The 23,271-nt window shown below is 45.1% G+C and overlaps 2 protein-coding genes across 9 annotated transcripts; one reads left to right on the top strand and one right to left on the bottom strand.

Annotated features, from left to right (window-relative positions):
• The first annotated feature begins 4,733 nt into the window (after window positions 1–4,733).
• LOC123053018 (nucleolar and coiled-body phosphoprotein 1) lies at window positions 4,734–7,155 on the top strand. 5 transcript variants are annotated; one of them, XM_044476397.1, is made up of 3 exons: window positions 4,738–4,989; window positions 5,112–5,143; window positions 5,735–7,155. In XM_044476397.1, the coding sequence occupies exon 3, from the start codon at window positions 5,764–5,766 to the stop codon at window positions 6,889–6,891; it is 1,128 nt and encodes a 375-aa protein (XP_044332332.1). In that variant the 5' UTR covers window positions 4,738–4,989; window positions 5,112–5,143; window positions 5,735–5,763; the 3' UTR covers window positions 6,892–7,155. The 5 variants fall into 5 exon arrangements, with proteins under 5 accessions (XP_044332329.1, XP_044332328.1, XP_044332332.1 ...); XM_044476395.1 differs by having other exon boundaries at window positions 5,698–7,155; XM_044476394.1 differs by lacking the exon at window positions 5,112–5,143 and having other exon boundaries at window positions 4,734–4,989; window positions 5,698–7,155.
• A 359-nt stretch (window positions 7,156–7,514) lies between these two features.
• Window positions 7,515–23,010, bottom strand: LOC123053017 (uncharacterized). Of its 4 annotated transcripts, none has more exons than XM_044476390.1 (4): window positions 22,538–23,010; window positions 19,556–21,207; window positions 19,067–19,159; window positions 7,515–8,211 (listed from the first exon to the last, which is right to left on the bottom strand). In XM_044476390.1, the coding sequence occupies exon 2, from the start codon at window positions 21,073–21,075 to the stop codon at window positions 19,891–19,893; it is 1,185 nt and encodes a 394-aa protein (XP_044332325.1). In that variant the 5' UTR covers window positions 21,076–21,207; window positions 22,538–23,010; the 3' UTR covers window positions 7,515–8,211; window positions 19,067–19,159; window positions 19,556–19,890. The 4 variants fall into 4 exon arrangements, with proteins under 4 accessions (XP_044332325.1, XP_044332327.1, XP_044332324.1 ...); XM_044476392.1 differs by having other exon boundaries at window positions 7,515–8,204; XM_044476389.1 differs by lacking the exon at window positions 19,067–19,159.
• Between the last annotated feature and the right edge of the window lie 261 nt (window positions 23,011–23,271).

The raw sequence follows: 23,271 nt of genomic DNA, 5'->3' as shown, positions 1-23,271 counted from the left end.
CGGCCTACCTCGTGAACGACTCGGGCACCTCCCTGACTTGTTCTCGACGCCAAAAATTCCTATAAATACTGAAACCTCCAGAACATAACCTAGATCGGGAGTTCCGCCGCCGCAAGCCTCTGTAGCCACCAAAAACCAATCGGGACCCTGTTCCGGCACCCTGCCGGAGGGGGGATCCATCACCAGTGGCCATCTTCATCATCCCGGCGCTCTCCATGACGAGGAGGGAATAGTTCACCCTCGGGGCTGAGGGTATGTACCAGTAGCTATGTGTTTGATCTCTCTCTCTCTCTCGTGTTCTTGAGGTGGTACGATCTTGATGTATCGCGAGCTTTGCTATTATAGTTGGATCTTATGAAGTTTCTCCCCCTCTACTCTCTTGTAATGGATTGAGTTTTCCCTTCGAAGTTACCTTATCGGATTGAGTCTTTAAGGATTTGAGAACACTTGATGTATGTCTTGCATGTGCTTATCTGTGGTGACAATGGGATATTCACGTGATCTACTTGATGTATGTTTTGGTGATCAACTTGCGGGTTTAGTGACTTTGTGAACTTATGCATAGGGGTTGGCACACGTTTTTGTCTTGACTCTCCGGTAGAAACTTTGGGGCACTCTTTGAAGTACTTTGTGTTGGTTTGAATAGATGAATCTGAGATTGTGTGATGCAAATCGTATAATCATACCCATGGATACTTGAGGTGACATTGGAGTATCTAGGTGACATTAGGGTTTTGGTTGATATGTGTCTTAAGGTGTTATTCTAGTACGAACTCTATGATAGATCGAACGGAAAGAATAGCTTCATGTTATTTTACTACGGAGTCTTGAATAGATCGATCAGAAAGGATAACTTTGAGGTGGCTTCGTACCCTACCATAATCTCTTCGTTTGTTCTCCGCTATTAGTGACTTTGGAGTGACTCTTTGTTGCATGTTGAGGGATGGTTATATGATCCAATTATGTTATTATTGTTCAGAGAACTTGCACTAGTGAAAGTATGAACCCCAGGCCTTGTTTCCTAGCATTGCAATACCGTTTACGCTCACTTTTATCATTAGTTACCTTGCTATTTTTATATTTTCAGATTACAAAAACTTATATCTACCATCCATATTGCACTTGTATCACCATCTCTTTGTCGAACTAGTGCACCTATACAATTTACCATTGTATTGGGTGTGTTGGGGACACAAGAGACTCTTTGTTGGTTGCAGGGTTGTTTGAGAGAGACCATCTTCATCCTACGCCTCCCATGGATTGATAAACCTTAGGTCATCCACTTGAGGGAAATTTGCTACTGTCCTACAAACCTCTGCACTTGGAGGCCCAACAATGTCTACAAGAAGAAGGTTGTGTAGTAGACATCAGACAGTTATTATCAAGGTGAAGAGTTCAAAGGACAACATGCAATCCACAAAGCACATAAGAATGAGATTAAAAGTTGTCAGACATTTAAGAAACTCTGGAGTGATAGCGTTGGATTATATCTAGTTGACAAAGAATCTGACAGATCCCTTTACTAAAGGGCTATTACGTTTTGTGATAGAAAATGCATTGAGGGAGATGGGTATGAGACCCACATGAGTTGCCATGGTGGTAACCCAACCTATAAGATAGGAGATCCCGTGAAGTAGGACATGTGAAAACAAGCTAGTGGTTAACTGAGGACAGTAACTTTACTAACCCTATCCATTGAAGATGTAATACTCTTAGAAACTGTATGGTAGGTTGACTACTGTCTTGATGTGTTCCAAAGCTTATATAAGCAAGATGCTATCCTACATAGCGGTCTTTGAAGGAACACACCTATATGAGCCCGACTGCTGATCACGGTCTATGAGATTGGGTGATCTCTAGAAAGCTCATGAATGGGCGAGGAGTGTGACTAATATGCTCCACTCAAGGGGTCAGCCTTCGGCAGCCTAATACTAGGGAGCCATGTGGTGAAACTTTTTACGCCAAACTGAGAATTCAAGGCATAGTCCATTGTTCAGTTGTGGAGAAGTGTAGCTACTTCCTCTAGGTGGAGTTCAACCTTAACACGTCTTCACTAAAATACTAGTATATCAAAACAGTGTTTGGAACGGAGGACAGAATGAGCCCTCGAGATCTGATGGGGGATTGTTGAAATATGGGATGGGTTTTAGGCCCATCCAACAATTTCAAAAAATCTCTAAGGTTGTTGTAGGTATCATGGCAAGGGATTCAGTGGGAAGTTTAGTACCACCCCGTTAGTAGAGAAGAAGTTGGACCTCCTTATAAGGGATTCTCTTTCACATGCTATTGGAGCTTGCGAAGAACAATGGTTTTCGCATGCTCCTCCTCCACCACCCACCTCGTCACTACGCGCGCGCGTCGTGGGTTGTGGGAATGAGCCGAGCTGAGTTCACACCTGTGCACTTGTTTTTTGCCGATCAAAAAAGGAGAGTCCTTAATAGACGAGACATGATCTGAGATTTTGGATCGTGGGTTGTTGGCGACTCGGACGGCCGTGCCTATATATGTGAGGGGGCAACCAACCCTACCTGATGTGCTTAGATTTTAACTAGCACACATGCCCGTGCGTTGCAATGGGATAATAAAATTACAGGCCTCTAGCTCAATATAAGAATGGATCAATACCCCCACATGTCTATATTCTCTAGTTCAACATGGTGCCCTTCAATTAGAGCCAAACCAGTATATTCTCTTTTATTGGCACGTGTCCACAATTTCTTTCAATTATAATTAACCAGCATACTCTTTTATTGGCACATGGAAGCTACCGCCGTCAATAATTTATGGTGTCTCTTATTCTGAACAAGCCGACCTAGCTCGATATGCCAGATGCGGAGCAGGCCCAGTATGGGAGTGATCGAACTCACTACCTCAAAGACCTAACCACATGTTGCTAGCTACTCAAACAAACACGTCCTGCTAACCAATGGTCAACGTGAATATTTAAGAATCTAATGCAACGTGAGATTCGAAACTTTTTTTTTACTTTAAGAAAATGATAACTATGAACTACCAAATATACCTCGCAACATGAACAATTTTCCAAATTACGAACAGTTTTCCAAAATTCCATACATTTAAAAACACGAACAAAAAGTTTGAACGGGAATTTTTTGTAATTCATAAACATTTCTTAAAAGCATGACCTTTTATAAAAATATGAACATTTTTTTAATTTGTGAACAATTTTTGGAAATGGGAACATGTTTTGAACATTTAGAAGAAATTTAGAAAATGTTTTTCTTCATGCAAAAAGTATTTTTAATTTTTGAACATATCACAAAAACAAGAATATTTTTCGAATTTGTAACATTTTTAAAATCTTGAACAAATTTTGAAAACCCCAATCACGTTTTTATAAAATGGGAATAGTTTATAAAATTTTGAAAAAAAATCGGAATGGCAAAAAATTTAAGAGTGCAACCATTTTCGAAATAGGAACAAAATTTTGGAGTTCGTAACATGAACTACCAAATATACTTGGCAACATGAACAATTTTCCAAATTAGGAACAGTTTTTTGAAAATTCCATACATTTTCCAAAAAAGAAGAACAAAAAAATTTAACGGAAGATTTCTTGAATTTCACATACATTCCTTAAAAACATGAACCTTTTATAAAAAATGAACATTTTTAAGTTGTGAACACTTTTATAAAACGGGAACGTGTTTTGGACATTCAGAAGAATTTGACAAAATGTGTTTCTTTAATGCAAATATTATTTTCAATTTTTGAACATATCGCTAAAACAAGAATATTTTCCAAATTTAGGACTTTTTTTAAAATCTTGGACAATTGTGAAAAATAAAAACATTTTCTAAAAAATGGGAATAATTTTTGGAAATTCTGAAAAAAAATTGGAACGACAAAAAAATCCAAACATTTTTAAAAATAGGAACACATTTTCGTAATTTATAACTTTTTACGAAATTTTGAATAAAAATGGAAATTACAAACTTTTTTTTTGAATTGCAGAAAAAGTTAAAAAATAGACTTGGAATGGAAAAAATAAAAAAGGAAACAAAAAGAGAAAGAAACAGAAAAGGGAAAATTGAAACGCAGAACAGAAAAAAATGGGCGGCCCAGTCTTGGGCGCCATGTGCGTACCTCGAACTATTTGCCGTAGTGTGCGGGAAATAGGATTTTTATTGCTGCGTGGGCAGAAAAAAATGGGCTGGCTCTACTGGGCCACAGGGCGCGCGGCCCATGAACGTAATTCTGCATAAATTGTTTTTCCTTTGCTAACAGACAGACGTACAAAAGTTTAGTACCACCTTGGATAGAAAAAAATTATTTTGACGGTGAACGGATGAAAAAATCGGAGAAACACACCTTACTTTATTAGCAGGTATATATATACATACATACATATATATAGGTATAGAATTTGCATCGACGATTGCTTTGTTAATTCATGAATGAATATGGCCATACATTGTTGCCCCCTCTCAATTTTTTTTCTTTGGTCGGCGCCCCTGAGCGCGTTGGCCATGGCCTCAGCTTCCTAATCCAGTGCTGTGACTTGGGCAATCTCTATTTTATTTTATGACGATTTTTCTAAAAAAGAAGACCAGATCGTCATTGGTATAAGAAAAAGGAAAATCAGTTAATGCAAGAGAGTTTCCACTGTGAGGCGCGGTCCAGGTCCAGGGCAAAGCCCAAGATGAGCCGTTCCGTTGTGTTCCTCGGGTGCCTACGCGGCTGTGCGTGGCTATTTTAAGGAAACACGGCAGGCAATGAGGGCCGCCATGGTGTTAACTTTCCTCCCCTCCCCTCCTTCCGTGCTGCGCTCTCTCCCACCCGCACAGCTACCGTCCAAATCGCGGCATAAAATGTGGGCCGGCCATGGTGTTAACTTTCCTCCCCTCCCCTCCTTCCTCCTCGCCCTCGCCCCCGCATCTGGGCCACAATAGCTCCCCCATCGCCCAGCCGGAGGATCCCCAGATCGACCCACCGCCTCCTCCGGACGGTCACCTCCACCTCCTCCAGGTATGTATGAGTCTCCTTCTCCTACATGCTGCTAGTGGTTGCTTCCTACTTCCTGTCAGTAATGGCGGCCGGTTCCTTGTTTGTTCTTCCCTTGGTCGTTGCTGTCCGTGACTCTGATGAAGATGGGTGGGTGAGCGGGTTTCTAGACAGACAGGTATTCTTCGGTTCTTCCTTTCCATGCCGCAGGGAATAATTGTAGCCGTACTGACACATGATGTGAAAAGAGGAAGAAATTGTTAAATCCTGCAGATTTTTTTTTGTGTATGTATCTCTTGTCATACATATTTCTTGTTTGATAGCTTCCTTGCATTTGCTGGCGAGGTTATGCTTATGATAATTATTGACGTTAAAGGTAGCTGGTACGGACGGAGGTTCTAGATTAGTAGTAAATGGCAATGTTTTTCATGTATTTTTAGGGCTGATTGAAATGTTGGTATGGAGCCTAGAAAAGAAACCAGGAAAGGAAAGAATCGCGGGTTGTTGGAGCCTGCGCCATCAATCAAATACTTTAACCGAGAATTCTTGGCGATAAGCTTATTTTTGTCGTCTCTTTTATCCCCTTGCTCTTTTTGCTGGAGCCGGCGATTAGATGTCACACCAAGAACAACACGATTGGATTCTTGACACATTTTCTTATTTTCTCAGCTTCATCGTGTTCGTACAATAATGGGGCAAGTTTTTTACTTGGTTTATTTATGCAATTGGCAGGTGCAAGCCCATCTCACCGGTGCCGCTTCTTCTGCAGCGCAGCTGAGCTGATCTAGGGATATACCAATGGCGACATCCAAGAAGGGGCCTCTCTATCCCAGCAGGGACAGGGCCACCAGGATGGCCCCCAACCTCAAGCCCTCCAGCAGCGAGTTCTCCTCCTCCGGCTACGGCGCGCGCCGGGCGAGGTCAGTGCCGAGTTCCCCAGATCGCAAGCTCGGTCCTTCGGCTGCCGCTGCGGCGGCGGCGGCTCCTTCCGCCTCCCCGGACATGTGCCGTCCCTCATTGTCACACGCTGGCCGGTCCATCTCTTCACGGACAATGTCCGGCTCAGGCCCATCCATTCATGGCAGCAAGCCAGCCTCAAAGCCGGCTCTGGCTAGAGCGAAATCCGACAAAGTCACCGCCAACTCACAGCGGCCTCATGCGCTCGCTGGGCCGCTCAGCAGTTCGTTCAAGGACACCGCCAACTCGTCTTCTACCTTGCTGAAGAATAAGCTTTCGCCAAGGCCCACCCCTGGCAAAGGGGTGGCGTCCCCAAAGCCGAGCATCCAGAGGGCGTCATCGCCATCGCTGGGGGCTTTGAGAGGTGGGAAGCCTCTGCCCTTGTCCTCGGCACGCGCGCCAGGCACGGCGGCAAAGAAAAGAGAAGCAGCAGCAAATGGTGGTGCCAACGCAAACTCAAGGCCAAGGGGTGCTCCTCAGAGGGCAGCGGAGCCATCCACTACAACCAGGAAGGAGAAAGATGACGAGCCATCGATGCGGTTTGAGGAATCCGAGAGCCTGACCACTCCGTCCATCGAAGATCAGTTGCAGGAGCAGCTTCCTGACCCTGTGGACCTGAAACCCATTGACATGGCTGTTTCCGCTTCCGCTTCTGCTTCACCTCGACGCGATCAGCAGGGGCCGCACACTCAGCAACAAGGCAAGAATGAGGAGGAAATCAAGGAGCAGCCAGAGAAAGAGGATGCCGACATTGCAAAGGTTGCCGATGAATTGGATCAAGCGGCGGAGACAGAAGACGCTATAACGAAGGCAAGCGGCAGGACTGAAGCTGCTCAGTCATGGAGGAAGGATGATCCCAAGAGCAACGACGTGATCGAGGAGACGAAAAGCAAGCTCCTGGAGGAGAGGAATAGCAGGGTGAAGGCCTTGGTAGGGGCCTTCGAGACGGCCATGTCCTTCAAGGAGTAGTTGCTCAGCCTCGGCCCGATTCTGCTGATCGACCAATCCTGGGTGCATCCGGCATTGAATATGCTGTGATCATGGTTCCTCGAGTGTCAGAGTGTTTATACGATGGTTTCCTTGGTCCGTTTGTGTTCCATGTGTTGATTTTTTTTGTTTCGGACCGATCGCCGCGTTCATTGTTGATGCGCTGCTTGTTGCTGTTGTTGGTGCGGATTTGAATGAAACCTTGGTGCTTGTTGGTTGGCTGGGAAATCCTAGCATTCGTGCTCATACTCTCTGAAAGGTATTGCATATGTACATGATGAATCACGCCTTCTCTTCTCTTCTCTAGTGTGCAAACGAGCTCATTTCTCCCAATGCGTCACCAAATGTCGAATACATGATGCTATAACAAAAATGTTTGAACGCACAAACGGCAAGGTAAAGGCCGGAAGGGGAGGGGGGTATTTTGGCCACACTCAAAAGAAAGGACCAGAGAGCAGGTCAATTTGGCTGTAGGCAATGGCCGTCCGTGGTTCTGTATGATAGAGAGAGAACGACAAGAGAGTCATTTTCAGCCATTCCATCAAGATGCATCAGCATCCTAACTGGTGGGGCAGTCCAACACTATCCAGCTGGAGCCTCAATAATTGACACTCTACGACAACATCTATCCATCCAAGCAAAAGTTGATCGCAGGGGTGAGGCCCAAGCATACAAGTTCAGGGCTACAGAACCAAACATAACCTGGGGAAACTTGCATCTTCCGCCCAACCTCCTCGTGATCGTGAAACACTACGTCTCATCATATTTCCTACCACAGAGGGCCGTTTGAGAGGCATGGTCACAACTGATGCCACACATGTTAGATTTGTGAAATTTCCGCACTCGTGTTGCGCATGGTCATGACTGATGGCACACATTTTTGCACGGATGATTTCGCTAGAGTAATGCTACACATATTACAATGATTGTACAGCTCTGAGGACGCCTGCACGGCAGTCAGTATCAGTATTGATCGTTGGGCGGGGGGGCTTCTTACTGCATCTCTTCTGTATGTGAAAGCTCCACGGGACGTACAACTGGGATTGCAATTTTCTTGCAACTGTCAGGTCAGGAGGTAAATAGAGACCAAAAACCCATCATCTGTACCATGGGGATAAGAGGCCCTTCCACTTCTTTCCAATAGGCAGCCAGCTCCAGGGAAATAGCGACCGAATTCTGCTCTGTGCCGTCTTTGCATCCTCTGCCAGATACATTCGCCGCAGACAATAAAACACGACTTTGGCAGATCCTTGATGTTGGCCCATTTACAGATTTGGTGCCATCAGCATGGGTTCCTGGAGGCTTCAAAAAATGTTGGCAAACATATTAGGCTTCACAAGCAGACTTCTTTACCATTTCAGACACAAAAGACTCGCAGAAATATACCCTTATACATCACATAGAGCAGGAAAAAGGTATTCAGGCAAAGAACCAATCTTTCAACAGTAGCTTACCCAGTTAATTACATCAATCTCAAGAAATAACTAGTCTCAGTTACACTACTTATAAAGTTGCAAATACTAACACTAGAACTCGTTTCCATCACAATGCAGGACTAAGTGCACAAAACGGTAATGTTATCCTGACTTTTGCAACTTCAACATTCAATATAAGATGAGAAATTAGCAGCCATTGCTTTCAAGTAGCCCCAAACCACTAAAGTAGATAGGAATCATGGGAATCATCCTGCAAAACTAAAAAGGAAAAAGGAATGGCTGCAACTCCAGAATAAATATTGTAAATGCACATGCCAACCTCAGGATACTTCGATCAGAAACAGCACACTACTTATAATAAAAAGCACTAACTATTAAGAAAGTATTTAACCTCGGCGAACAAAAAACAATAAAATGCAAAACCTAAACCTGATAGTAGGGACAGGAGTGGGTAAAGATAAAAATTCTGAATAGCTGGGTGCCCAGGCGTGACAGCAGTAAATCAGAGCATTTGGCAGCAGCATTAACTCAGATTTTAGGACAATTATTTTCAAAAACTCCATTTTGACTAATTACTATCTTCCATATTTGCTTTTATGCAGTTCCAATCATTTTATGTTCAAACATTTCGAAGTAAAGAAGCAATTGCTGTGATTTCCAGAAAGAAACAATGTAAATATTTATCTTCATTTATAGTATCATCCCTACACTAAAACAGCCGTCATCGCCCCACAGTTCTCTCGGCGATGTTTGCCCTGAAATGTACTGGGGCGCATTACGTTTAGTATCAGAGTCACTTACCATGGCTTCCAATGCTGATTATCCTTTTGCCAAAGCCTAAGCTATTGATGAGGAACACTAGATGAGAAGAAAGAAAACACATGCCAGATCTGTTTGGCTACTTCTAGATGCTTCCACTCTAGTGTAGTATTTCTTTCCTTTTCTTTTCTATCCTATCTACTGTTTTCTAGAGTCTTCTAGTTGTGAGTAGCTATGAGTAGAATGGTGAAACTTACATAATGTTTTCTAGAGTATTCCAGCTATAAGTAGAAGTATGTGAAGGCTTCCCAAAGCCCTATAAATAGAGGTCCTCGCCTCTAATTTGGAGGCAGACTATGTACCCCTACCTATAATAGAACTTGTTGTTCTTATCTAAGATCTTGGAGTAGATCTTGTGCCCTAGGAGTTCTGGATTGAACTCTTGCTGCCCTATCAACCTACATTCGCCTCTAGAGCGATATCTAGCGCAGCACGTTGAAGCTGTTCCTTCAACACTTGTGCTGTACACATTGTAGCAGCAAGGTGGAGTTGCTCCTCCACAAACTTTGTGCTGCTTCAGGTGGTATCAGAGCCTCGTTGACCCATACTAGTTCTTGCTGTCCTCTTCGAGAGTAAGTTGCAGCAAGCAATGGAGCAATTGGAGAAGAGGATGGATGCTGCTGAACAATAAATCAAAGAGCTGCATGAAGATCTTAATAGGAGATTTGACCAGCTGGTTGAGATGATAAGAAAGGGTGTCCCCCCGCTACCAATGAAGGAGATTCATCTAAAGAAGAGGAAGATGTTCATCAAGAAAGAAGGAGAGGTAATCTTGGAGCAAGACCGCCACGACAACATGTTGTTCAACGTGCTTCAAGAAGGCCAATTTATGTTGAGGCTTCTGAAGGTGAAGAATATGATGATGCCCTTGAAGAGCCAAATCTCTACGCATATCGGAGAGCACCCAACCCTACATATGCAAGAGATACATACAAGGTGAAAGCTGAGATCCCAAGTTTTAATGGAAATGTTGACATTGAAGGGTGCCTGGATTGGTTATATGAAGTGGAGACTTTCTTTGAGGTCATGGAGGTTCCGGAAGATCGTAGAGTTCCTTTGGTCGCATACAAACTGAAAGGAGGAGCCGGTGCATGGTGGCATCGCGTTCAAGAGGAGCGCAGGCTCAGAGGAGAACCTCGTGTTAGAACTTGGCGACAAATGAAAGGCCTCTTGAAAGGGAGATTTTGCCCGCTGATTATGACCAGATCCTATTTATCCAATTTCAAAATTGTGCTCAAGGAAATAGGACTGTTTCAGATTATACGGAGGAGTTTCTAAGGCTACAAGTGAGGTGCAACCTTGCTGAAACTGAAGAGCAACAAGTTGCAAGGTACATCAATGGTCTCAATGATGCTATTCAAGATCGATTGATGATGCAACAAATCTGGTCCATTGATCAAGCACAAGCTCTAGCCTTAAAGGCCGAGAGGTTTGTGAGGATGAGAAAGACAACTAAGGCTCCATATCCTCCATATCCTCATACCGAAGGCTCATCTAGGAGCCAACCTAATAGAGTGGAAGAAAAGACCACTCCACCAAAGACAAACAGCCCATCCCGAAGCAAACTAGAGGCAAGGGTAAGGCAAATGAAGGCCCAAAGTGCTATAAATGTGGTAAAGAGGGACACATATCCAGCGGCTGCCCACTAAGGAAATTTGTTAACACGACTATCCATGATGGTGAAAGCGATGAGGAAGAATACGAATCTGAAGATGTAGACGGACAAGAGGTTTGTCAAGAAGAAGGTGAAGAGGTGGTATGTGTGATCCAGCGTGTCCTATGTTCCACACCACAACTCGATGACACACAACGGAAGAAAATATTTGAGAGCAAATGCACGGTGAATGGCAAGGTATGCAAACTAGTGATTGATAGTTGCAGCTGCGAGAATCTTATCTCCCAGAAGTTGGTGGACCATTTAAAGCTTGAAACCCATGATCATCCAAATCCCTACACTATTGGATGGATCCAGAAAGGAGTGAATATGAGGATCACCAAACAATGCAACCTGCCACTTTCTTTGGGTAAGCATTATCGCTCAAATGTGTTGTGTGATGTGGTTGACATGGATGCCAGCCATGTTCTTCTTGGGAGGCCTTGGCAATTTGATGTGGATACTACACACAAGGGCAACGAAAATTCTTACTCTTTCATTTGGAACAAGAGAAGGATCATTATCTTACCAAACAAACCCTAAGGTAATACCTCTAAGGAGGAGGGGAAAGCTATGTTAACTATCTCCCATACCTCTCATGAGTTTATGGAAGACTTGAAGGAGGCAGATTTGTGTGCTGCACTTGTTGTAAAGGGAGAAGAGCACCTGACTGTTGAAATTCCAGCAAAGGTACGTGGTTTATTGGCAGAATTTCAGAACATACTTGGGGAGCCACATGGCTTGCCACCGATGAGAGGAATTCAACATAGAATTGACTTAATTCCGGGAGCAAGTCTTCCTAATCTTCCACACTATCGAATGAGCCCAAAGGAGCATGGTATATTGAAGGAGAAAGTGGAGGAATTGTTGCAAAAGGGGCACATTCGAGGAAGTATTAGCCCATGTGCTGTACCAGCCCTACTCGCGCCAAAGAAAGATGGATCTTGGCGCATGTGTACGGACAGTAGAGCCGTTAACAAGATCACCGTAAGGTATAGATTCCCTATTCCCCGTCTGGATGATGTGTTGGATCAGCTTAATGGAGCAAGAGTGTTCACAAAGCTAGATTTAAGAAGTGGATATCATCAAATCCGTATAAGACCCGGGGATGAATGGAGGACCGCCTTCAAGACAAAGGAATGGTTGTTTGAATGGCTAGTCATGCCATTTGGACTCTCAAATGCACCAAGTACCTTTATGCACTTAATGAATCAAGTCCTTAGACCCTTCTTATCCCACTTTGTTGTGGTCTATTTCGATGACATCTTGATCTATAGCAAGGATGAGGATGAACACTTTGATCACGTTCGGAAGGTGCTAGAAGTACTAAGGGAAAATGAGCTCTACGTCAACTTGAAGAAATGTGTTTTCCTGCAAACACAACTTCTTTTCCTAGGATTCGTCATAACATGTGACGGCATTCGTGTTGATGATTCTAAGGTTGAAGCAATCCGAGAATGGCCAACTCCTAAGACCATTTCTGAGGTAAGAAGCTTTCATGGCCTTGCAACTTTCTATAGGCGATTTGTTAAGAATTTCAGCACTATCATGGCACCAATTACCGAGTGTTTGAAGAAAGGAAAGTTCCAATGGGCAGAAGCAGCTGAAGCTAGCTTCAATGAGATTAAACAAAAGCTATCACAAGCTCCTGTCTTGGTACTACCTGATTTCAACAAGACTTTTGAGTTGGAGTGTGATGCAAGTGGAGTAGGCATTGGAGCTGTCCTATCTCAAGAAAGGAAGCCCATTGCTTTCTTTAGTGAGAAGTTAAGTGAAGCTAGACAGAAATGGAGTACCTATCAGCAAGAATTATACGCCGTTTTCAGAGCGTTGAAAACTTGGGAAGTCTATTTGCTGCCTAAAGAGTTCATTGTTTATAGCGACCATCAATCCTTGAAGCATTTTAGAAATCAAAAACATGTTGACCGCATGCTAGCAAGATGGGCAGCATATCTTGAGAGGTTTAACTATCTCATCGTGCATAAATCTGGAATAACTAACAGAGTGGCCGATGCTTTGAGTCGTCGTGCATGCCTCTTGACTTCTTTTGAAGCTGAACTTCCGGGCATGGGTCAAATAAAGGAGTTGTATGAGGGTGACGAAGGCTTTGGCCATGTTTGGGTAAAGCACGCAAGGGGCCAACCATTAGGTGATGACTATTTGATGCAAGATGGATATCTCTTCAAAAATGATCGTTTGTGCATTCCAAGAAGTTCTCTACGTGACAAGCTGGTTAGAGAGCTCCATTCAAGTGATCTTAGTGGCCATGTTGGACGGGACAAGACTATCACTAACCTGGAAGCTCGCTACTTTTGGCCACAACTAAAGAGAGATGCTGGAAAGTTCGTTCAACGGTGCCCCGTATGTCAGACCTGCAAAGGCCAAGTCCAGAACACAGGGTTATACATGCCTTTGCCTGTTCCTGTTGCTCCATGGGAGGACATTTCTATGGACTTCGTCTTGGGCTTGCCAAGAACAAGACGAGGAAGTGATGCTGTATTTGTGGTCGTGGATAGATTCTCTAAGATGGCTCATTTCATCCCATGCTGCAAGACAACGGATGCTCATCATGTGGCAAACCTATTCTTTCGAGAAGTGGTCAGACTTCATGGAGTTCCAAGGTCCATTGTCTCAGACCGTGATAGCAAGTTTCTTGCTGCATTTTGGCTCACTTTGTGGAAGCAATTCAACACTGAATTGAAATTTTCTAGCACTGCTCATCCACAAACAGATGGACAAACGGAAGTGGTGAACAAGTTTTTGGGTAATCTGATCCGTTGCATTTGTGGAGAAAGAAAGGGGCAATGGGATTTGGCTTTATCTCTTGCAGAGTTCTCCTATAATAACTCCAAGCATAGATCCACAGGAAGGAGCCCTTTTTCCATTGTCTACACTAAAGTTCCAACACATGTGGTGGACCTGGTGAAGCTGCCATCAAGGGGAAACTCAAAATCAGCATTGTCCTTTGCTGATAATTACACCGAGTTATTTGAAGAGATTCGCGGCGCTTTGGAAGCACAAAATCAGAAATATAAACAACTTGCTGATTGCAAAAAGAGGCCAAAATCATTCCAAGTCGGTGATAAGGTGATGGTCTACCTCCGAAAAGAGAGGCTGCCTTTAGGTGTTAAAGGGAAACTTAGGCAGCGAAGGTATGGGCCCTTCTCTATCATGAGGAAGATAAATGATAATGCTTATGTGATAGATCTTCCAAGTGACATGGGTATCTCTAACACTTTCAATGTTGCGGACTTGACTCTCTACCATCCAGAAGAAGCGCTCTATGAAGATAACTCGAGGGCGAGTTCCAAACAACCAGGGGAGAATGATGAGGAACACTAGATGAGAAGAAAGAAAACACATGCCAGATCTGTTTGGCTACTTCTAGATGCTTCCACTCTAGTGTAGTATTTCTTTCCTTTTCTTTTCTATCCTATCTACTGTTTTCTAGAGTCTTCTAGTTGTGAGTAGCTATGAGTAGAATGGTGAAACTTACATAATGTTTTCTAGAGTATTCCAGCTATAAGTAGAAGTATGTGAAGGCTTCCCAAAGCCCTATAAATAGAGGTCCTCGCCTCTAATTTGGAGGCAGACTATGTACCCCTACCTATAATAGAACTTGTTGTTCTTATCTAAGATCTTGGAGTAGATCTTGTGCCCTAGGAGTTCTGGATTGAACTCTTGCTGCCCTATCAACCTACATTCGCCTCTAGAGCGATATCTAGCGCAGCACGTTGAAGCTGTTCCTTCAACACTTGTGCTGTACACATTGTAGCAGCAAGGTGGAGTTGCTCCTCCACAAACTTTGTGCTGCTTCAGCTATGAAGCCATCCTCATTGAACTAGGAATATAAGAGAATGATGAAGATCATGGTGGCAAGGAACAAAGACTTGATGTTTCACTGTGGAAAGAGAAACCTGCCATAATTTCAGTTGCTAACTATAAGCTGCCTAGTTGGAAAAAAGAGTAAAGACCTCCCCACGTCGCTTCGGCACAGGCGCGGCTAGCCAAACCAGCCCTCTTTTTTCCAACCCCCTCGTCCTTGAACGTCGCTTCAGCTGGTCGAATCCTAATAGCCACCGCCTCCGACCTCCCCGTCCTACCTTCTCCTCGCCACTGCTATAGACCGGTGGCCGGGCTAAGCCCCGACACTAGTCGATGAAGGCGCCAACAGGGAGGTCTCTGCTCTGGTAGCCTTCGGCGGCGAGATGTGATCTATGGGCGACGACTTGAAGCAGAGGGTATGGCTGTGCAGCGGTGGCGTCGGTGTTTCCGGCAAGCTCGGCGGTCTCTGGTGGCGAGGCATTGGTGGCTGCAATCACACACATTTGCAGGTACGTGGGTGGCAGCGGCTGTTTTTTGCGTCCCAACAATGTGGTACACCACTCATGCGCACGGATGGCACCATGGTCCTGCGCTAGGCAGTCATCACAACGGCCTGGAGGGTCTTGGACCTTCAGATCCAGCAGCAATGACAAATGTGTTTTGCCAAGCCATAATGCACGGCGGAGCATGGGGACAGAGCGGGACTGCCGGAGTGTCACGAGAATTGGAATTTTGGCGGTGCCGGTGACCTTCCTCCGTCATCACTTTGTCGCATGTGTGACGTCTTCGTCGTTTGGTACCTTTGGTGGCGAATGGCTCTTGTTACGGCTCGACTGTCAACTTGTGCAGTCATGGTCTTCACTTGCGTGACATCTCATGTGAAGGCAGTGTTACGGATGTATCTGCTGGGATCACGAAAAGTGGTGGCTACAGACATGATGACTTTGATTTGGTGTGCCTCCCGAGTACCCGATCTCAAGCTCTGGGGTGAAAACCCTAGGTCTGACCCTAGTTGGTTATACTCCCTCCGTCCCAAAGTAAGTGTCTAACTTTAGTACAAAGTTGTACTAAGGTTAAGACACTTATTTTGGGACAGAGGGAGTACCTGACAACGGCAGTGTTTTTGCATCGTTACCTTGTTGGAGGCATTGCTCGGATTTGCTCAGACTTGATCTTCAGGGTGAAAACTCAGGATCTGACCTTCGATGGTTGGATCCGGCAATGGCGGCGCTTGAGCGTCGATCCCTTCCTAGAGGCGTTGCTGCAGGAGAACATTTATCGTTGTTGTTCAGATGTCAAGAGACGGTTGGTGTAGATGCCCATTGTTGTAGTTCGTCGATCGTTGTTTTGATCACTTTGGGGTTCTTCTTCTTCCTTCACTTAGGCATAGCTTCACTCTTGTATGACCTTGCTCTTTGCCAGCGTTATTCTTTGTGTGCGCGAATTGGTGTTGGACGTGTGCATCCTAGTCATGCAGAGGCAGGGTGTGTGCTCTTTGTGTTTATATCCCCTTCATGCTCCCTTTCGAGTCAATAAAATCCACCCATTGTCGGAAAAAAATGGAGGCAAGCAGGCCATCCCCTGGCAGCTTGCAGGCGGTGGTTTACACTTGAGAACGTGAGGGTGGTGATCTGCTATGACCTGCTCCAGAGGCATCCAAACGTCCAGGGTGGGTTCTATGGCATTGGATCCGAGCAGGCCTCATGCAGGCTGGCATCTTGTAATGCGTGGGGGTGGCTGCCGCTGGTGAAGGATTTGGTGCTTAGTAGTTCCGGGCCAATGCCAGGCGAAACCTTTGCCTCCGGCTCATGGCTGGAGTTGGCAACAGCGACTATCTTCATGAAGGCGTTATCATGATGATTTACTCAAGCTGTTTGCTCACAGGAATCGGATGATGGTGACACACTACGTCGTTTCCCTCCTTGGAGGCTTCGTCTTTGGAGTTGACGCGGAATGGAGGGGCCAGTGAATGGTGGCTTGCTACTTGGCTGCATTGCGATTCGTGTGGCAATGGCGATGGTTGGGAACGGAGTTGGTTCACGACTTGTCCTCTCGATGTCAACGGTCCAGTGTGCCAATTGGGTGTCTCTTCTTGTTACCCACCACAAGTCAGAGCTGCGTGCCGAGAGGCATGGCGGCAACAATGACTCCCGAAGGGTGGTTTCAAGGGCGGCACTCTCTGGTTGATGCGCCGGACTAGGTCAGTGCACTTGCCTTTGTCCTCAACGCGTCGGTCGACTGTTTGCTGGGGCCATTGTTGCTCTGGTGTGACCTGCTATGTTCAGTAAGTTGGTGCTTATCCGAGGTGAACTTGAAGTCATCAGTTTGGAAGTGATGTGCAATGCCAATGACAATGTTGGTTGGTGCCGGCAGTTGAATTGTGTAGTTGTTTGTGTCGAGACCTTGTTAGTGGTCAGGTCGACCAAGGGTGCCCTGCAATAGGCTTCCATGTTCTATGATAGCCATGAGGGTGTGTTGTAATCTCGACTTTCACCGGGTTTTCCTTTTAAACCGAGATTACAGAATAAGCTGCCCAATTACCTATGTAAGGTGCAAAGTGCTTAAAACAAAATATGACAGCAGTACAGAGCATATGGCAGATGCAGAAATTTAGATCTTATGGTAACTAGTTTCATAAAAGACAATTCAATTTGTTTAGGTGTTATTGTTCATACTTCCTTTTAAGCACTTTGCGCATTTTTCGCTCTAGCACCTCTGTATAAGAGGAAGCATTGTTATAACTGTCAAAGGGCAGCCCCGTGCACGTAGCTCCTGCTTGCGCAGGGTCCAGGGAAGGGTCCGACCACTTTGGGTCTATAGTGCGCAGCCTTTCCCTACATTTCTGCAAGAGGCTGTTTCCAGGACTTGAATCCGTGACCTCATGGTCACAACGCAACAGCTTTACCGCTGCGCCAAGGCTCCCCTTCCCCGGAAAATATCGAAGTCCCTCATCTATCTCTTCTCCCGCTCTCGTCGTGAGGCCGCATAGAGGCCGTTACACAACCTGGGTAAGGAACAGCTTTCATGCATGGACAACAAGATTTGGAGAATAAACATTTCCATTTATTAACACGCATCCCATGAGAACAGGAACAAACCATAGAAATGGTTGAACAGATAAACAAAAAATGTCCATAACATATTTAGAACTTCATCAGGCAGCAGAAAGAAACCTAAGGGTCCGTCTTGATGTGATATTGGGCAGGACGAATTGAATTGGGCCTCAAAATTCCAATACTGACTGAATTGGTGGTGGTTTGGGATTTCAATGCTAGCCTTTTTTTGGATCCTAGAATTTGAGAGAAGAAACCACACCCACAGGTGGTTGCCAATGTAGAAGGAGGAGAAGATGGCCGAAGTGTTAGAGCATAGAGGGCTGGGTGTGCTGAAGAGCGGCAGCGACAGGGAAACATGCCACCCTTGTGGCGACAGAGGTTCAGTACGTGCTGTCCAGGTGCAGCTTGAGTTGCCACACAGGCTCCTATATGTCGAGGCATGTAGTGCCCAGCTCCGACACCAGCCACTGGCTCCCGCGCTGGGAATTGCCACGCACAGATCGATCCCGCCATAGAGGTCGCACCGTTCGAGGGGAAGAAGGTATGGGGAAACCGGTGGAGACGGGGGCAGGGAACCGTTGGCAAGAAACAGGTGGAAGCAGCGGCGGGGGGAGGGGGGGGGGACAAGCGGCGATTGTCGACGGGGAACTCCAGCGGTGGCGGGTGGTGTCCTGAGAGCAAGGCAGCGGGGAGGACAAGCGGGGCGGAGGTCCTGGTGGCGAGAACAACGAGACAGAAAGGTGGAGGGAAAGCAAGGACGGGTGATTTTCAGTGAATACGGTGCTTACGACCTCGGAAACGCGGGGTCGGGTGCGCAAGTGTTGCAAATACAAAGCAGTATTTGGGATGCTTTCCAGTTCACAATTCCACGACCATGCAAACAGTTGCATTGGACGAGACCAAATACCAATTCCGAATTCCTAGCCTGAATAGCGACTCCCAGACAGGGCCTAAGCATCAATGAAACCATGCAGTGACTGCAACTTCCATCAGAAGATGGTGTAGATACTGTAACTTTGTAGATCATCTATTGGCTGAATATTAATGAAGTAAGAAGCTAAATAATATATTAAGATTCACAATTTTGACTTTAAATCTTTAGCCAACAGGGAACACCTGATGCATACACAAGCATTTGGTACACATGTAGTAAAGTTCATATGCATACATACATGCCAGCTTTTAACATTAATTAATTACCAATTTGGTAAGTTCTACCTTCCCGCTACTACAATGGTTTGATTAGTTTTCAATTTAATTTGGTTGCTAAAACAGAGCTCATACAAAGTTTTATGTAGTTCTTTTAATTGTGTTTTAATGACTATTTATTGATATCTTATGCACCTATCCACTTTAAAAGTGAATACCTCCTGTTCTTGACAAATGGCCAGTTTAGCACAGGTTACAACTTCATCCAAGGAAAACAGCCAAGTACCAATTGCAGAACCACACCAGCATAACTGCAGTATTAAGCCCTCGAAACTAAATAAACTCTATCGAACAGAAAAATAATAAAGATCTAACAAAAGCAGGGCTGACAACCAAGACATAAGGGTAGCTAAACAAAATGGTGTTCCCACTGTTTTATTTTACAACTTCTGTGCATTAATAAACATCTGCCAATTTGTTCCTTAACATGGTTCCCTCCAGTTCTGATGTAGAAAAAAAGAAGTTCTGATGTAGAAGGAATTTTATCAGACAAGAACATTATAACTGTTTTCTGGATATTCTTGATAGATAGTTTCTATTCCTAACAATACTGAAACAAAACTGGCTGCAAATAAATGATCAGATACTGTTCTATCCATTCTAAAAATGTAACAAGTGAAAAGCACATGCTGGTGCAGAACACTTACAGAGTCATGGCTCATCAATTCATTTGGAGCCCTGCACCATAGTTCTGTTAAGCACTTATGCCTCTTTACTGGTGCTTGGATGCAGACAACGGATGGGTCTATTATACAGCCTCTAGCCTTCTAGAAGATAATCAGAACTTTGCTTATTTCAAAATTTGTGCAGGATATTAGATACAGCATTATCAGCATACTGTACAAACTAGAAAGTCTGCCTGCCTTCTCCAGGTTTCACCACCCTCAGTAAGTTATGACCTGAATACAAAGGCCATGAAGCAAGAGACACCATCAAGTTGGTACAATCTTGCAATGTGAAAAACCCAACTTGCTCCATCCAATTAGTCATGTGAATTGATCTTTTCAAGTAGCCCTGATGCATTGACCCCAAGCAGACTAGGGTTTAGCTCTGACACTGCCTTTAAGTCTTGCATTGAGATTGACTTGGTCCCTGGAGGTATAATGCCACCCTGCACATGGGTATGATTTTGCAGTGATACACCATTTACTATCTTACGGCCCAACTGCTGCTTCAATGCCGCATGGCTTAGTTTACCATGTTGAGACCTTGCTCCAACAAGCTCAACACAAGATCCAATCAATTGCTTCAAGAAAACATCAACTCCATTATTCAACAAATCAGCACACTCTACTGAGACCCCTTCCAAGCCTTCCATTTGTGCTGTTTTTTCCATTTTCTTTCTAAGTGACAAAGTATCACATAGTTCACCAAGGTCATAACAACAAATAGAGCTATTGTCTGAACTGACAGAAGCAATGGCTGAAGGTTTTTTAGCCTGGCAAAAATTAGCAGAGCCAAACTGAATCCCAATTGGAGCTTGCACTGGAACTTGAGCATGTTGTGTAATTTCTTCTCCCAAGGATTCTCTAGCATTTATAGCAGAAGGTCCATTGCTATGTAGAGAGCCATGAAAATTCAATGGTGCCTTCCCCATACATGATCGCTTGGTAAATGGCTCCACATGCTCACTTTGCCGAAGCTGTGTATATCTCTTCAAACCAATCAAATTTGGAGCACCATTCTCCCTATTGATAGTCTCACCATGAGTCAGTGATGAATGCTGCGTTAATGTGTTCGCATTTCTGCTCAATGAGTGCTTGTCTTTGACATGCTTGCTCAAAGTGTCACCATTCCAGACATGCGGAACCATTGTATGTTCTGAATTGGTGACATCCTCAGCCATCTTAGATGCATTAATTGCTGGTGGACCACTCGCTGCAGAGGCATTGAAAAGAATGGAACGGATGAGGTGGTTGTGCAATGGGAGGTTCTCCCGGCCAAGTGCCACAAGACACAGCTTATCAAACTCATTCTTGCTCAATTTTGATGATAAGAATCTCTCCAGATGTTGAAAGTACTTCTTTGCTCGTTCTGGCCCAATCGTCTTAACAATCTTGGACTTGATCTCACGAAGGTCAATACGACTGTTCTGTCGTACTGCAGATGATGGTAATGGTTGCAGGCTTGGTGCCGGTGGCACCGATGGTGGCTTAGATGTTGGCATCTCTCAGAAAAGAGATTCCATGTAAATACAACTGAACCAGAATGTATTTATCTACAACTGGATATCCAGAGAATATTGTACTCTTCCTCCAGTCCTGCTTATCTACGTATGCAGCCCACTCACCAAAAATTACTGCAAAGAACAAGTATCTGAGTTAGGAGTATAACAAGTATGAGTGTAAAGTAACAAGAAGAGCACGAAAAAAAATGTCAATGGACCATGGGATTATCCAAGAATAGTGAATCAGTGTAGAACTTTAACTAGCAGCCCCTTCCCCTCCCCACCCCACCCCACCACCCACTCGCGCGCGCGCGCACACACACCAGCGATAAACTCCTTCTGATATAAATTTGTGAATGCACTTAAAATCACAAAAGTGATCTAATATAGTAGCAAAATGAACTTGCTACATTCTGGATTCAGGTAAAACATCACCAAGAAAACTTATTGAAACAGACAAAGTATGTAGTGATGAACTTTGAACAAAAAAACTACGATTTATGGAAATACAGGACAAGAGACATTTGTTTTTGCATCATGAGCTCAACACTGTTAAATAATCATATATAGAGAAACAGAATTGTGTTACTGGTTATACTGAAATGGTATGCAGGTCAGCAAAAAAAAAGGATAAATTATTCCAAACAAGACCTAAAATAGAATAACACAAACACAAGTTCCCCTGATCTAATCACGCTGCATTTCTGCACACTGCGCTTGTAGAGTTAACCTTACACTCAATTCCGACCCAGAAATTTAAATAATAATCCTGGAACTCAAACCAGGATCACCTATCGCCTGAGCAACATTGAGCTTATGCCTACAACCGAAAAGGAATATCTTCAAACCAGAGATATCACAGGCTCCTTCGATTCCAACACAGTTTCTCCTAATTCCTAGAAATGAGTAAAATGGGGGGGTTTGCGCTGAAGACCTTAAGTAATCAATTCAAACTCCACTAAGTCAGAAGCCACATCACAGGGCATCGACTGAGTGACCAAACACGATTCAAGCTATTTCTGCAGCTCGGATGGAATCGAGCTCCTCTCATCCAATCCGCGACCTCAATCCCAATTGGTAAAGAAAGCTAGGGTTTCGCACCAAATTCAAACTTCCAAGCTCATCTCCACGCACAAAGCAAGGAAATATCCAGCAAGCAGAGAAGCCACGCCGAAAGTCCACCGGGCGACCAAACGTGCACCGCCGCGACAGTGCGCCACTAAAACTAAATCCCCAGCTTGGCCTTTGATCCAACACGGACCACCAGAATTCCGACCGGAAACTAGGGTTTTTGCCCCCGAATCCGAACTTCCATACGCCCGAATCACCAACCAGGAGCCTCTCCAGCGAGGCAGGGGGCGCCATTGGGCGGCAGGCGACGCGCTCCGCCATTGCCGGTCGCGGGCGCGCGTGGGCGCGGATCGAGACTGGGGGGATTGGGCCGGGGACAGCGAGCTCTCACCTTGGCTGGCGCACGCGCGCGCTCCCCCTGGCGCGGAGGAGGAGAGGAGGCAGGTGCTGCAGAAACCGATCTCCAGCTGGTCTCCCGGCGCCGCTGCTGAGACGTGCTGCCGCTGGGACGAGCTCCTCTCGCGGCGGCAGGAAGGTTAGAGAGGCACGCTGCTGCTGGTGCTGCTGCTGCGGCGGCGGCGGCTGGTGGCTTGCTGCTGCTGCCACGGGGATGGAGGTGGTGATGCGAGGTTTGAGGCTTGCTGGCTGCTGTCTTTGGTCGGGCTGTGTCTGTGTTGGTGGTGCCGTTCTCCGTTCCGTCTCTCGGTCTTGATGTTGTTGTAGTTGTTCCTCTTGACTCTGCCCCCTCCTGCCTCTCTCACTCGCTCACTCTCCTGTGTGTACTCTCACCTCCTCTCGTTTCATTTTCCTCCTCTCTTTGTTGTGCCCTTTTGAGTTGTGTTGTCGGTCTGATGAGCTTGATTTGATCAGATTGAGAGCAGTAGAGAATGGAGCAGAGAATTTCCACTTCGTGGCCTACCGATCTCTCGTGGCCTGCTGCATTGTTTGGTTGAGCGTGGCGATAAATTCTGTTCATGTTTCATGATCCCATTGTGTTGTTCGGTTGAGGGTAGCGATAAATCCTATTCATATTTGGCAGAGAAATTTGCTTGCCGTGTAAGATATCGTGTGTGTGCATGTGGAGCACGATCTTACAGCACAACCGGCATTGCGCCACATAACATG

Source organism: Triticum aestivum, chromosome 2D, assembly GCF_018294505.1.
Source record: "Triticum aestivum cultivar Chinese Spring chromosome 2D, IWGSC CS RefSeq v2.1, whole genome shotgun sequence".
Taxonomy (NCBI): Eukaryota; Viridiplantae; Streptophyta; class Magnoliopsida; order Poales; family Poaceae; genus Triticum; species Triticum aestivum.
This window is presented reverse-complemented; position numbering and strand designations above follow the sequence as displayed.